We start from the raw sequence: 15,489 nt of genomic DNA, 5'->3' as shown, positions 1-15,489 counted from the left end.
CTGCAGCAACCTATATCAGCAGGTAAACGGATGTCGTCAGGCGGAGGTCGATGTGAAGAGTTACGAGATATTTTAAACCCATTCCAACTGGCGATCGTCTACAACTACCCCAACAGTTCAACAAAGATTCTAGGTAGCTGAGTACTGGAGAATTCGGGACAAGTAACAACACATGCAATGCAATGCCTGAGCAGACCTGGAATAACCCGCTGGTGTCCTCTCTTGGTTACACTGTGGAGTCAGTCTGTTTCCCTCTCTTTATGTGAACTGAATACAAATGGGGAAGAGATCCACATGGAATTGGAAGGATCTGAGCGTCCCATCATTGATACTGCGCAAGACAGCAGGTTCTGCAGTGATCTGAGTCTCGCCCGACTGCTGAAACTGGATTGCTAGTTCTGAAAGTTTGATTGTGTGTGTGTGTGTGTGTTTAATCTCAACTATATCGCACAGTTTGGGCTTTCCGGCGAAACCCTGATTCTAGAACATGCACAGGAACTTTCGAAGGTGGATTCTGTATGTCTTTCTCTGTCTGGGTCTCATCTACGTCAAGTTAGGGTAAGTAGAGAAACCAACAACCTTGGAGCGCGAGGAGGGTCAATTAATCTTGAAATCGTACCAAAACAGATAACAGATTAGAACGCGATAGTTCAATCTCCTGCCGTGCCCAAACGAATATGTTTTATATATAATGTCCTGGATCTCAATGTATATATTGAGGTGTCCACACGTGTGCCACTCAAAAGAGTTTTTTTTTTCTAACATGACGTTGGTCACCGAATGAGCTTACATTGGATCTCTTTCAAAACAAGATAAAAAATATGAATCACTTGATACGAGATCTCTAGCAGTCAGTTTCCAAAGCATAGCGAGATTACAGGCCTGGGCAGAATCGCCGATGCTATCCATCATACATACGTGTTGAAATTATTTGACAACTGGTTTGTCTGCCCTCCCCTGATGCAACAGATTGAAGAAAAGTCGAGTTTAACGCCGGCAGAATAGCGAGCAGAATTTTTTTTTAAAAAGGTCGAAGCTGTAGAAATGTGAATACGAACCAACACCTGCTGTTCGGAAATTAGGCTCCTCAGTTTATCACCTTAATGCGGAGTTTTTGCTTACAATAAACAGGTTGTGCGTTCATGAAGAATATTTGCCAACTTTCTTGCCTCTATGCCCTTATTAGTTGTAAGGCTGAGTTGTATTTCCACATTCCTCAGCACTAACCCAACAGTCCTGGTTTGTTAGAATGCGCTGCTACCTGTTATCCCCTCTGAACTCAAATACTTTTGGCCGCTGCATAGTTGTGGGATTTTGTATGAAGAATGCACAATTTTCTGAGTCTGCTAAATCCCATCTCTTAAAAAGACTTGACGATGCTGTATGCTCCGCGTACAAGGACTGCATCGAAAAGAGTGAGATCTGTCAGCCCCCAAAAATCAAAACAAGTCAAACGGAAATATTGAGACAGTAAAGGAACCACACACAGTAGCAAGCCGATTCAAGATCAGAACTGAAACGTACCAACTTTCAGCTGAAATCCCTACTCCAGGTGCATTGGAAATGGTTGACATTTGGACCAGTTCCCCAAATCCAAAAACTATTCCCACCGAATTGCTCAGGATTTCCGCACTCGCCATGATGAGCAGTGCCGATTATTTTGAGGTGTTTCTCTCCTCTAACCTGGGGAACGCAACTCCCCTCTGCTAGCAAAACTAACTCTTGCCCATAGCAGCTCCGACCCGCAATCGGTGTGCGCTCATTCCCCATTAGATCCAATTACACGACCGGAGCCGGTACAGAATTGGTTTGAACGAAATTCTGATAGAAGGCTACATTGATAGACGAGATGCCGGCATATCGGGATGGATGACGCAGTACGGCAGTGTGGGCGATTTTAACACGTGTATATCACACATCAGGGAAGTTGATCGTTGGCACACAGCTTTGATAAGCGCAGAGGCTGGTATAATTACGCCAAATTTGCGGAGGACGGGGTGGCAGTTATGTGGTCGTGCCGTTAGTTTGTTACAGGACTGAGACACTGTCATGTACCTCCTGGCTGAACCATGTTACTGGAGGATATTTATCAGATACAAGCCGGCTTGCAGTTGTCAGTGACGGATTTAGGGCACAGCAAGAGTTAGATGCCCTCATTTCACACTTCGAACCTATGAGCCCGTTAAAAGATGTGCGATGAAATATTTCGTTATGTTAAAGTCAACCCGCACTATGGTGTCTACGCTACCTATTGGATTAATTTTACGAGGATAATGTGACTCAATATCTGCCCGGAAGACAGGTTATCTACAGAGGACGCGAATTCCCCATGCTGTGTTCCTTTCTCAGGTTGGATGCTCCAAGTTCCGCTCAACGTGTCTTTTTGAAACGCGCCATTTATAATTGGCGACAAATCATTGGATACACGTGTGGTAACTATAATCAAATGATCACGCAGCCAGAATATTCGTCTATAATCTGCTGTGACTTTCGAGTTGCCTACATCTTTTTGGTAACGATCAGCTGACGAGCACATAATTTATATGCATAAATTTGTGATCGATGTGAGTCAGAAAGCTTCAGCAAATACATCACATTTAGAGAGCTGGCTAACGTTAGCTTCCCTCTCGGCTCATTAATTGTGGATTCTCGTTTACAGGGCAAACTGGCAGTTCTAAAATTTCATTAACAATCTGATCATTCAAATTCGTTCGTGTCTCAGGGTTCATCCAATTAGCAGTTGCTATACAATTCACGCTAACTACCAAGAGTAAGGTTACGTGTCAGAATGTTTCCAAATAAAAGAACGGAAATTTTGCCTTTCAACGAATAACAGATAATGTTAGGTATTTACGCATATAATTAGCAAAGATTATGTAACCTTCCAAAAGACAGTCTACGGAACATATGACAGTTTTAGCAGGCAACGATCTAGCTTTGTTGATTTAGAACGAACAGTTTTAGTCCCCAAGGTTGCTGAACTATTGTACATTTTACACAGTTTAATTTAAAAACTTTTATTTATAATCCAAGCTTCTATTTAAACTTGTTCTTTTCAAAGCCAGGATACTGCAACGGCCAGATCGCTTGGACTGTGTTAAAAGTGGCATTAATCGATTTAAATGAAAACGTTGTTCAAAACTATTTATTAATAATAATGCTACCCCAAATCATTGATTCTGTGCTTGGCATGAGATCAATTAAAAAGGTGCAGATTAAACTAGCAGTTAGATTAGACACATAGCGACCACGTCAGGTGCTCCTCAAACTGTAGCACACAAAGCTCGCTCTCTTTCATGCAGGTGTTTCACTCTGGGCACTACCTGTAAAACGATCATTTACAAACTGTAAAATGATTTTAATGGGTTTCATTGTTAGGGTAATGGATAGTAAGGTCCTAGAGGTAATGCTAGCCAGTTCTGAACGTACAGCAATTAAAATAGTTTCAACCATGCCACTATATATGATTGAGCAACATATTACTGGCCTAGCTCCTGAAACGTAATCAACTAAAAGATACTCGTTAAATCCAGCTGCAATTACACCTGGTCGCAAGTAATTCCAGAAATTATGCCTTAAATCCCCAAGGCTTTCTAATAACAAGAATGAACACGAAGGCGCGCGTTATTTGGGAACAAAATATATGTTCCTTTATTGGTCAGTTGAGGGAGTTGTTGCACCTAAAGGTTCGATTCGGGGATGGGTGAAAGGCAGGTGAAAATTAGCAGATGCCTTGCTTGCCTGCTTATACATTAGGCCAGGTGTTTAACTGCAATTGTGACTTTCGGTGGTCCCAGAAAATGTATCTCTATTACAGGCTGACAGCAGATTGCAGAAACACCTATTATTATGACCGCGTAACCTCAATCGCAGTAAATTACTGATTGATAGTGCACTGAATTAAAAAATCAGACTTCACTCGCTAAGGTGAAAGTTTTAGCGTTCTGCTCCTTCAGCGAAATTTGGTTGTTACTCAAGTTTCCCTTTCCCTATTTCTCTACGTAAAATGTTTCACGAGTTTTATCATTGTGTGTAAAATATAACCTATGTGCAATCACGATTTAAGTGCAGTTATATTTATTTTAACGATTCGTTGACTTATAAGGCAGATGCGTCTTACCAATTTTTAACATTGTGATGTGTCGATAGTTGGCTTTCGGCCAACAGACTAATTATAGAAATGGTTTTGAAACACGTTACAACTTGAAGCTGAAGCGCCTACATCTTGCTCAATGATACCAGCAACTACCGTTACTCTATCCATTAATTCTGCAGTTAGTCTTTCTGAACGAATGGCTGACCAGTTTTAGCATGCAATATCTGTCAACCCTCCAGCGCACTCCGAAACATTTATATAGACACACTCAACATACAGACATACACTGCAAACACACATCAGACTAAAATACAAAGTGTTACAGATAGAAATTAATCTTTAACATGTTTACTGCAGCACCCAATAATAATCACCAAAACCACGACCGAGGTAAAGTGTATCGTTTAATTTCCCAAGAGCGGAGTATCTTGTGTAATAACAGTTCGGTTACACTCCAGGTAGCTGCTCTCGAGCAGTGAGTTATCCCGTCGCCACCCCTCCACATCCAAAGTAGAGCAGAGCTGAAGCAGATGTAAACAGACACGGACGCCCGGCTTAGTGCTACCCCAATGCTGGATAAAAATAAAACGCCCGTGAAGAGCCAACGGCGGTCTGCTGCTTTTCTTTTAAACTTAAAGTTGGCTTCATGCCAGTCATACCTCAACTAACGTGAAACCAAAGTTATACAAGAACACCCCTCAAGGTGATCTCACAACTCTCACAATTTTAACCATCTCAGATCAACATTTTCAAACCATTTATACTGCGCTTTGTGCATTGACTTGACGCAAATCACACCACGTGAGACCTCAGGAATCATTTATTGCTGCCCTGGCGAGTAAATACTGGAAATATAACCTGCATCTCGCCAAGAACCGCCGCACCCGCACCACTGTTAACTTCACGGGTCGCATTAATTTCTGTTTCAGTTCAAAATCTACTACTAAGTGTGAGAATGGAATTTGATCAAATATAGATCGTTAGATTCTCATTCAGGAGTTCAGCTTTACTCGCTGAGATGTTTCTTGCGGATCTTGGTTGGCCAATGCATGTGAACATTTCGGTACAGTATTGGGGATTTTAACTGCACTACTAAGTCTGCGACCACTCCGAGGGGCTTCAATCGCATTTCACTGACCAGCTAGCTCTGCGCATTTCTGTTTAAACACGTGTGCAGAAGCCTATCCCAATTCTCGGTAATGTTGAGTGCTTATAGAGAATATGGGCGCAGTGTCTCCAGCTCAAAATATTTTGAATTGTTTATAAAGTACTCCTCGAATTTCCAACAGGACCCCAGTCTGACACTGTACTGAAGTTACACTCCACGTGGTTTCCAGTTCACAGTCTGAAATCTCAGCTAAGTGGGGTCTGATGTCAACCTCAGGTCAAACCATTACATTCAGGGTTACACTGCACTTTTGTATCGCTGCCAGGTTGGAACAGAGTCATGGTGATGCAAAATACACCAACATACCTACGCGCATGGGCACCAGGCACTTTTGGGTGTAAAGCATGCTGTGCCAGTGTAGTCAAATTGGCCTTACACCGGCTGGAGCAGAACCTCAACTGGTGTGAAATTTAATATTTGGTGTGCAAGTTTACAAAATCTTTGGGTGGTATAACACCTTTGGTAGCGTCAGTAAAGAGCCAACATTACAGTCAGCTTTTACATGTCTCTGGTATTGGGATTCTGCGCATGTTTGTAAATGTGCAGTGCAGTGCTCTGCTTTCCTCCGAGCTGAAAGCAGTACAAGTAGGGTATAACTAGGTGCTGCTATCAAGTTAAGTACCACAGTGAAACCGGTTATCTGCAGCAGAAATGGCGTAATTGTTTAAATGTTGTGTTAACTTTTTACATCACTGCAACCTTGGCATTACAAAGTAAAAATTCAAATATTTTTCTTGTTTAATTTCATTTAACCAGTTAAGGCGTTTTTAAAGAAAGAAAACAATAAAATAAACTATCGCGTATTCTCATTTCTACTTATATCAATACAAGTAATGGGATTTAGTGGCATTCAGCACAGGAGTCAGGACCCATTCATGGTTCTCAACATTTTAAGAATGCTCCTTTTCCTTAACTGCTGCGAAAAGCACACTTCAAAATGAAAAGAGTAAGCTTATTAATTGAAAAATCTTCACGAAACCTTTCCCCTGCACCTATTGTAACAATGGTATCAGTATTTGGACAGTCCTTGTCCTAAGGGCACATTTTCTGTTTAGGCCTGTGAGCAAGTAAAACACACATTACATCAGTTCTCCGTCGTGTATTCTCTATACATGATGCATACCGTGTTTCCTGGTAGTTGGCACCAAAAGCCCCCTTCTCACTAATCTGGTTATACTGTATTACCTGCAAGTGTTGAAGGCACTGTATATATGATCACGTGGTGTCTACAAGTCTCGCATATAGAAACGTAGAAAATAGGAGCAGGAGTAGGCCATTCGGCCCTTCGAGCCTGCTCCGCCATTCGTTATGATCATGGCTGATCATCCAACTCAGTAACCTGTTCCCGCTTCCCCCCATATCCTTTGATCCCTTTCCTTTTGATCATCCTTGTACTCTTCCATCTACACCTATCAGCATCGTAAACGGAAAACGGTTCAAATAAGTTTTTTTATATATATGTTGAAACCGCAGACAAATTATCAAACGCAGACAGTAAGTTTTAGACAATGATTATAGCTCAGGTTCTCCCCACGGTCAGAACTTATGAGTCATGTGCATCCCGGACTTTCACTGATCCACACGGCCATTATGATATCAGGAGAATGTCAGGTCAATGCCTGCCTCCCAATGTGAGGCAGGTCAGTGTTGTATGCTGTACCCTCAATGGCTGGCAATAATCGTGTGTGAATGGATCCACATACAGAACAGTTGCACTTGCAAGGCTCTGTATTTTCTCCCTCTCTCTTTTAAAAGGTGTGTCGAATCGAAGATTCCAAACTGAAGCAAAACCAGGTACTTGAATCAGATTAGAGCTGCCAAGTTAAGGCGAGGAATATCTCCACACGAACTGTTGCTTTGGAACATATTCTTTAATGTGTGACTACTCAAACAGAAATCACCGTTCCTTCCATTGCAGTTACAAAAACGTTGCAAACGGAATGTTTTACGGGACCCATTGAATTGCAACCTGTTCCCTAGCCTATTCGCTATTTTCCCCCTTTAAAAAGTAAGGAAGGTATTTGTGGGACTTGTCTAACTATCTAGAAGCAGATCTGAGCGATTTTCATTGTCATTTTTGCCCCATTGTGATTTGAAAGGCAGTGGGCGGATTGCAGCGGCTGGGATTAGCCTGTCTGCCCAATTGCAACAGGCGGTCTCCTGAGAGCAGATGAACTCTCACAAAACACTCAAGCATTCGAACAGCAACTCCCAACAACTGCAAACCACTGCTCCGTCATGAAAGAGAGACCAAAACACCAATCTAGCGACAAGACACTGGACAAGACTAATTACCGAGGACTTGCACAAAGAAACAACTCACAAATAGCATCTAGCATTTCTATTCTAATAAAACAAACAAAACCGGTAGCAGCTGACGCAGAGAGCGACTATGATCATCTTTTTATCCCGCAGTGTGCTCCTGTCAGTTTATTACCCGCAGATGTTTCTTATCCTCACCAGCGGAAGTTACCTGTAAGTCAGAACAATCATTTTTTTAAAAAATCCTGGAGAATCTTAAGCCATTTTAAGTCGTAACTTCGTCGTTTAAGTCTGCAAGTTCTAATATTTGGGGGGAAAAGTGCTCATTGTTTCCGCCGCCGGGTCTTCAGCAGGCGCTTGGGTTTACCTGTGGACTGCTGTGCAGTTTAGCTGCCACTTGCTGCGGTTATGCTATTCGCACCGCCAGTTAATAAGTTGTATGCCTCTCCCCTCCCCCTAAAATGTTTAAATATATCTGTCAAATTGACATTTACTTTGTGCCAGAGAAGGGAGGAAACAAGAAAAGCACATTGTGCTCTTAAACTGGGGAGGGTTTCGCTCAGCCCTGCTCTCTCCTCCAGGTAGGGCACGGTGCGGTGGAACTTTCGGCTCTCTGATACTAATTCTCTCGCCCCTCCCTCCCTTCCTGTGTTTAAAATCTCACTCTCTATTTCATCCGTTTAAACTTAATCCACATGTACCCCTCTTTCTCTCTTTGTCCTAATTATATATTATTTACCCACGTCCTTCAGAAAATATATCGTTACTTATTTTTCTTAGGGGAAATTGGACAGAACAAGAGTTTCACGAGACGGGAGCCGATGGAAACCTCTACGTGGTGGAAACGTGCTCTCTAGTTTAACCCGTTCGCCTTGTAACTCCCTGTTAAACCGTAAAACGATCGCTTGAATCGCTTTGTGCAGTTTTCCGTCCATTGCAATGCAATAATCGTCTGTTCGAGGCAGAATGTGGAAGGGTGCCAATTAAGTCAAGCTACTGGGTTGGAAACACTGCCGATGAGAGTTTACTGAGCGATCACACTGGTTAATACTCTGCTTGCTGCAGCGATCTGACTTGAGTCGCTCTTCGTGTCGTGCGTTGTTTTAATGATTTGATTTTGTTTTTGTTTCCTGTTTCTCTTCTGTTTTAGAGCGTTGTCTTCAGTGGTCGCCTTAGGAGCGAATATCATCTGCAACAAGATCCCAGGTCTGGCGCCGCGGCAGCGGGCGATCTGTCAGAGCCGCCCGGATGCCATCATCGTAATCGGGGAAGGGGCGCAGATGGGGATCAACGAATGTCAATATCAGTTCAGGTACGGCCGGTGGAACTGCTCAGCACTCGGAGAGAAAACAGTCTTCGGACAGGAGCTCAGAGTGGGTGAGTCGAAGCACAAAGACTAAAAGAATTACAGCCCTCAGTGACGTTTGACATCATTCTAGGGAGCAAAGTTTGAGATGAAGGCCCGTGTTGTCCCGGACTCCAGTAACTCACTGCAGTTACTTTACAGTGAGTAGGTTTGGTAGAGCGACCCTTTTGACTATTGCCCACATTGCACGCCCTGATTTATCTGCCCTCAGGAGTAATTATGTTTAAACACCGTTTCCATTCTAACCCTTAGTAGTGAACATTTTATGCTGTATAGCACATGTTGTTATTAATTATCTTAATTAGCACTGATATCGCGTGTTAGAATTTATGTATGATGCCCACTGTAGAGTAGAACATTAGGTTGACAATATTAGCTTTCAACGCTACTTGAATGATAACATACATCTTTTAACATAAATGGGTTCATGTTTTAGTTAAAGTCGTACGAATGAATGTGTTGGGTATTTTCCTGCTGATATTGCCAGAAGTAATGCCTAGACTTCTATCTCCTGTCATTCCAAAGGCAGAAATTATTAAATACCACACCCACTTTGTACAGGCTAAAGCTACTCAGCAGCTTTAATGCTAATTAAATTAAATTTGCAATTAGATGATTTAGAAAAGCAAAGATAAACAGATAATATACAGCACCAAAAGCAATTTATAACACCTACATCTATAATCACTGTGTAAAGAGTCCATTTTCCCAGCTACTTCTGACAAACCTCTGAAATCACAATTTCTGGTCCTAATATGTAAACCAGTTGCTTTAGGAGTTCAATACTCATGGATGAACATCAGCACTCTATAAGAAGTATTTAGATGCTCATTTGAAATGCCAAAGCATACAAGGCTACGGACCAAGTACTGGAAAATGGGATTAGAATAGTTAGGTGCTTGATGGCCGACACAGACGCGATGGGCCAAAGGGCCTGTTTCTGTGCTGTATAATTCTATGACTCTATGAGCACTGCACCAGACTGCACAACACCTTTAATTAGTTTGAAGACAGTATTATTGTGATCAAAACATAACACAACTCTCTCAATCTTAAATTGCAACATCATGAAGATAATTCATCCAATATTAATATCTAGGCTCTGAGTTGTCACACAATTCAGTTAGACATTATTATGCTAGACCAATGATATAAACACGTATTTCAGATACCAATCCAATAACAAGCTTCTTGCACATAAACCTCCATATACACAAAACTCTAGCTGTATAGGATTTCATGTTACTGAGGACAATCTTAGCTTTACCATACCTTTATCTTAACTTATGTTAATTATGGAAGAAAAATAAAGCCTTTGAAAAGTAGACAATTAGCCTGGAAACCCAGAACAAAGTATTTAACCTCATTAACCTTGGACTGAGCACAATAGTTACTTTGTTACATTCTTTTATCCCAAATGTCCCAATTTGTGACTCCTGCATACTAATCTTTCTATATTATTGATAGCTGTTCCCACTTTCCTTGCTTTGATGTATAGAGGTTGTTGCTTACCACCAGTATAACTGCAAAGGCGTTTCTAATGTCTCAGTTTTTTTCCTACGGGTTTCACTTGCATCAAGTACAGGTGAGGCAAGGTGATATTGTTTGTACAGAATAAAACATAATCTTGCAGTGTGTTACAAAACAGCAACATGTAGTGGGATTGAGACAATATAAAGCTTTCAACTTTTCCAGTTGTTTTCACCATGTATTTCCTCCATGCCAAAGTGACGTTACTGCCTTGAAATGTATTCCACAGTGTGCTTTATTTTGCATGATGCGAACAATCTTTACTATTACTTACTATTGTTTACTGCTTTTGATTTTTGTTGATGAGGTTGTCATGGGTTAACTGCACCCTTGACTGAATCAGCACAATTGATTAATAACAATATTTAATTTCTAATCAACAGAGAGGATCATACCTTGTATATCTTATATGAATCTTGTTTGTTTTGTAACTTAATAGTTCCTCCATTATCATACTACATTTTATTTAGAACTGTTCTAAGATGGTAGAGAATTTCTTCTTGGAAAATTATTTCTTGATAAAGTTGCAATGGCCACACTACTTCAATGGGAATATCATTATACTTGAAAACATGGAGTGCACTAGCAGTCACCTGTACATTCATATGTACACACATTCCAGTTAATAGTGTTCAAAACTTTTGTAGGTTGAATTGAATAAAGCTACCCTTTAAAATAAAGGGTATATATCTGAGAAAGATTGATATGCTAGAGTAACTGAATTACTGCATTCTAATTCTGGGGCGTGGGTCATAGTGGGAGTTAGGTGATGGATGCAAGTTTGTTTGCTCTTCAGGTTTATGATGTCACTGATATTCGATTATTACCTTTCAATTCTTGTCAGGTATTTATTTTTCAGTGGGTGTTGGGAATCATTTTCCCTGATTTGAAACTTCAACAATGGCAATGTGTAAATAAAAAATGTCAGAAATGCAGCAAGTCTGAAGTACAAGCCATTCCTTGCCACTTTGTATGTCCCAAAGCTTCATTCTGGCAAAACGTTTGGAATTAACTTCTACCAATGGCTGTTAGAAGTATGGCCATGAGCTATACTGAGTGCTATGAATATGCAGATTGTGTGCTACATTTTAGTGCTGTTTTTCTGTTTCATTTCATAAGACTGAGCAGCTTTGACTGGTGTCAGCAGAGAGAATTGACAGGAATGAAACGCTTGTCTGGTGTGTCTGCAGAAGAAGAATTGCAAAAAATAATATATAAACTATCAGATACAACGTCTATATTAGGCAAGCAAATGGAAAACGATTGCTCAAACCACTGCAATAGCCAGCCTCATAGGCTCATCAATCATAAGAAACTGATGTGAATGTGTGAGAAATGTTCCATTACATTCCCTACAGAAACCTTCTCTTTAAAGGACTATACTGGAATAAAGGCAGACAGTGGATTACACTTGAATATATGCCACAAAGACACCTGCTGCAAATAACTTCAAACAATTACCCACCTAACTGAAGTTGTCACTGTGTCATTTTTGAGGTTGAGCACCAGAACATTACATTCTGCTCTTAGCCTCAGATCCAAGTACCTTCTGCTGCTCACTGTTTTCAACAGGAGCTCAGGGCTATCAGGACAATGTAACTTCTGGTCATTCAATGCAAGACAAAAATGAAATATTTGCTTATTATCTTTTTTTTAAAGTTAAAATCCTTACAGCTGTGATGTTTGGAGAAAGATGTCTTGGGAATCTCCAGCTAAGGGATGTATATGAAAGATTCTTTTAGCCTGTGTTACTCAGCCCACACAGACCCCAGTATTTTCCACAAATTGGCAGCTCGTTTTACATCTCTCTCAAATTTTATTTCCATTCTCAGAAAAGATGTAAAATGAAAGCTAAATACCGCAAGTGCTTGAAATTTGAAATAAAACAGAAAATACTAGTAATGTTCAGCAGGTCAGGCAGCATCTGTGGAGAGAGGAGGGTAGGGTTAATGTTTTAGGTTGATTACCTATGAAACATTTGACCTACAAAACATATAATAAAGCTTCAGTTTCTTAATAAAACTATCTGCCCAAGGCACTGCTCACAGGTAGTCTGGTTGCTGCTTTCTTACTGAACTGACATAGCCCTCCAAGGCTACTGCTGAGGCACTCCCTGTGGTGAAGTGCTTTAAGTAGGCCCTGAGGTCAATATAATTGAATTAGTGAGAGAAGTTTGCAGATTACCAAATGCCTCAATAATCCCAATTTGAAGTCAGAAAAAAGGAAGCCTTTCTTTCCCTTCTTTATGCTTTTGACATTTTGAAGTATAATGTCTTGAGTGTGATGGATGTGCTCAAAACTTTCATATAATTAGATAATAGCTGATTTAGTTGACCCCACTGTCCTTGCAAACTACTATCCCATCTCCAATGTCCCTTTCCTCTCCAAAGTCCTAGAACATGTTGTCTGCCAAATCTGTGCCCAGAGTCCATGTTTGAATCTCTCCAATCTGGTTTCCACTCTTGCCACCGAAACAGCTCTTATCGAAGTCACAAATGGCATCCTATCAAAGGTAAACTATCTCTCTTCATCCTTCTTGACCAGTCTGCAGCCTTTGACATGGTTAACCGAACATCCTCCTTCTCCAACGCCTCTCCACTGTCTTCCAGCTGGGTGGCACTGCACTCGCTTGCTTCCATTATTATCTATCTAGTCATAGTCAGACTATCACTTGCAATGGCTTCTCTTCTCACTCTCACATCATTACTGCTGGTTTCCCCCAAGGACTGATCTACACTGGATCTTGGTTAAGCAATTTCTCGATTTTAAAATTCTCATCCTTGTCTTCAAATCCCTCCATGGCCTTGCCCCTTACTATCTCTGTAACCTCCTCCAGCCCATAGCCCTCCAAGATATCTGTGCTCATCTACTTCTGGCACTCTTGAGCATCCTCAATTTTAATTGCTCCACATTGCTGGCTGTGACTTCAGCTGCAGAGGCCCTTGAAAATCCCTCCCTAAACCTGATCTGATTGTAATCTCAACTCCACATTTTCACCTACCCCCAATAACCTTTCACCTCCTTGCTTATCAAGAATCTTATCTACCTCTGCCTTAAAAATATTCAAAGACTCTGCTTCCACCGCCTTTTGAGGAAGAGAATTCCAAAGACTCATGACCCTCAGAGAAAAAAGTTCTCCTCATTTCTGTCTTAAATGGGCGACCCCTTATTTTTAAACAGTGACCCCTAGTTCTAGATTCTCCCACAAGGGGAAACATCCTTTTCTCATCCACCCTGTCAAGACCCCTCAGGATCTCATAAGTTTCAATCAAGTCGCCTCTTACTCTTCTAAACTCCAGCGGATACAAGCCTAGCCTGTCCAAACTTTCCTCATAAGACAACCTGCCAATTCCAGGTATTAGTCTAGTAATCCTTCTCTGAACTGCTTTCAATGCATTTACATCCTTCCTTAAATAAGGAGACCAATACTGTACACAGTATTCCAGATGTGGTCTCACCAATGCCTTATATAACTGAAGCATAACCACGCCTACTTTTGTATTCAATTCCTCTTGCAATAAACAATAACATTCTATTCGCTTTCCAAATTACTTGCTGTAACTGCATACTAACCTTTTGCAATTCATGCACTAGGACACCCAGATCCCTCTGCATTTCAGAGCTCTGCAATCTCTCACCATTTAGATCTTTTTTATTCTTCCTGCCAAAATGGACAATTTCACATTTTCCCACATTATACTCCATTTGCCAAATCTTTGCCTATCTTAAACTATCTATATCGCTTTGTAGCCTCCTTATGTCCTCTTTGCAACTTAGTTTCGTACCTATCTTTGTGTCATATATATATAAATACAGATGAAGTAAAAGCACTGGAAATGTCAAGACACATGGTTGGTGGGAGACGGGGGGAGGCAGTGGGGAGAGGGAAGAATGAGTTAAAATCAGACTGTCCTTGATGAAAGTTAGCAAAGGGGTAAATAAGGAAAAACTTCCACTTGGGAAGAAAAAGTTCACCTAATGGAGAGGGAGTGGAACTGGGAAGTACAAAATGTGATGGAAGATCATGGAGTCCCTAAAATTCATGTTACCATCAGAATTTGTCTCTGTCTGAAAGAAAAGGAAATTAAGAAATGGTTATAAGGAGAAGACATGGTGATTGGAAATGTGCTGTAACATAATCCTGGAATTCAGATGATGTTACAAACTACAATGGCAAAGCTCATGCTGTTTACACACCCTTCAAAATACAAGAGTGAGTCATTCTTCAAAGATATCAGTTTTTATTCCCAATATATAGAATTCAGTTTACCTTTCTTATTGGAGTTTCTACCAGTCTTCCTATCTTCCTTCATTGTAGCTAACCACCTACTGCTGTGTAGCTCTACGTAATGTGACAAGAGGGGATGCTGTACAAGATCATGATGGTGACCAAGGCTGTCCAAGGCTCATCTGATAGTTAAAGATGATTTTATTAACATATAATACAGTATGCTTTACCTGTGAATGGGACTCCTGTGAATATCACACTTTCCAGTGCTTGTCTGAGTGAGGGTGTCTGTGCTGGAGAATGACATATCCTTTCACTTACTAGTCTGATATCAGGATCAAATACTTCCGCAAGTATATCCTGGGCTAGATGATGGATAATGGGAGTTTTATGCTCTCTCCTGCAGCGAGTTTGGAGGTGGGAAGAGCATAACATCAGGTGGGATGGTGGTGGGGAGGGACCCCGCCACCTTCCTGCCTCCGCCAAAATTAGGTTTGGGGCGGGAAGGCCTCTGAATAGTCTTCCTGCCCTGCTGCCAATTGAGGCCCATAACTGGGCAATTAATGCCCAATTAAGGGCATCATCCTGCCACCACTGTAATTAGCCGTGTGGTGGGTGCCCTGTCGCCACATAAGAAACACGGCACGAAAAACTGTGTGGGCTGCTTCCTGGCTCCAGGGACGATGCCCCCTTGTTAAAAGGCACTTAGTGACTGAACAAGGGACCCGGCATCAGGAAGGGGGGCCCACTGAAAGCCAACCCCCTGCCCTTGCTAGCAACCACACATGACCCCCACCCCGCGAGACCACTCCTGCCCTGGCCTACCTGAGGCCTGGGTC

The 15,489-nt window shown here is 41.4% G+C and overlaps 1 protein-coding gene across 2 annotated transcripts in view; it reads left to right on the top strand.

The window, feature by feature from the left end:
- The first annotated feature begins 487 nt into the window (after positions 1 to 487).
- Positions 488 to 15,489, top strand: part of LOC137379658 (protein Wnt-7b) — a 110,712-nt gene continuing 95,710 nt past the window's right edge. Inside the window, exons 1-2 of one of the 2 annotated variants that reach the window (XM_068050813.1) lie at positions 488 to 558; positions 8,677 to 8,903. In XM_068050813.1, coding sequence (XP_067906914.1) covers positions 488 to 558; positions 8,677 to 8,903 — 298 coding nt within the window. Of the gene's footprint in view, positions 559 to 7,656; positions 7,740 to 8,676; positions 8,904 to 15,489 lie in introns of those variants that run through there. The other variant, XM_068050812.1, reaches the window with a different exon arrangement.

Source organism: Heterodontus francisci, chromosome 18, assembly GCF_036365525.1.
Source record: "Heterodontus francisci isolate sHetFra1 chromosome 18, sHetFra1.hap1, whole genome shotgun sequence".
NCBI lineage: Eukaryota > Metazoa > Chordata > Chondrichthyes > Heterodontiformes > Heterodontidae > Heterodontus > Heterodontus francisci.
The sequence above is the reverse complement of the archived record's forward strand: the minus strand, read 5'-3'. Positions and strand labels throughout refer to the sequence as shown.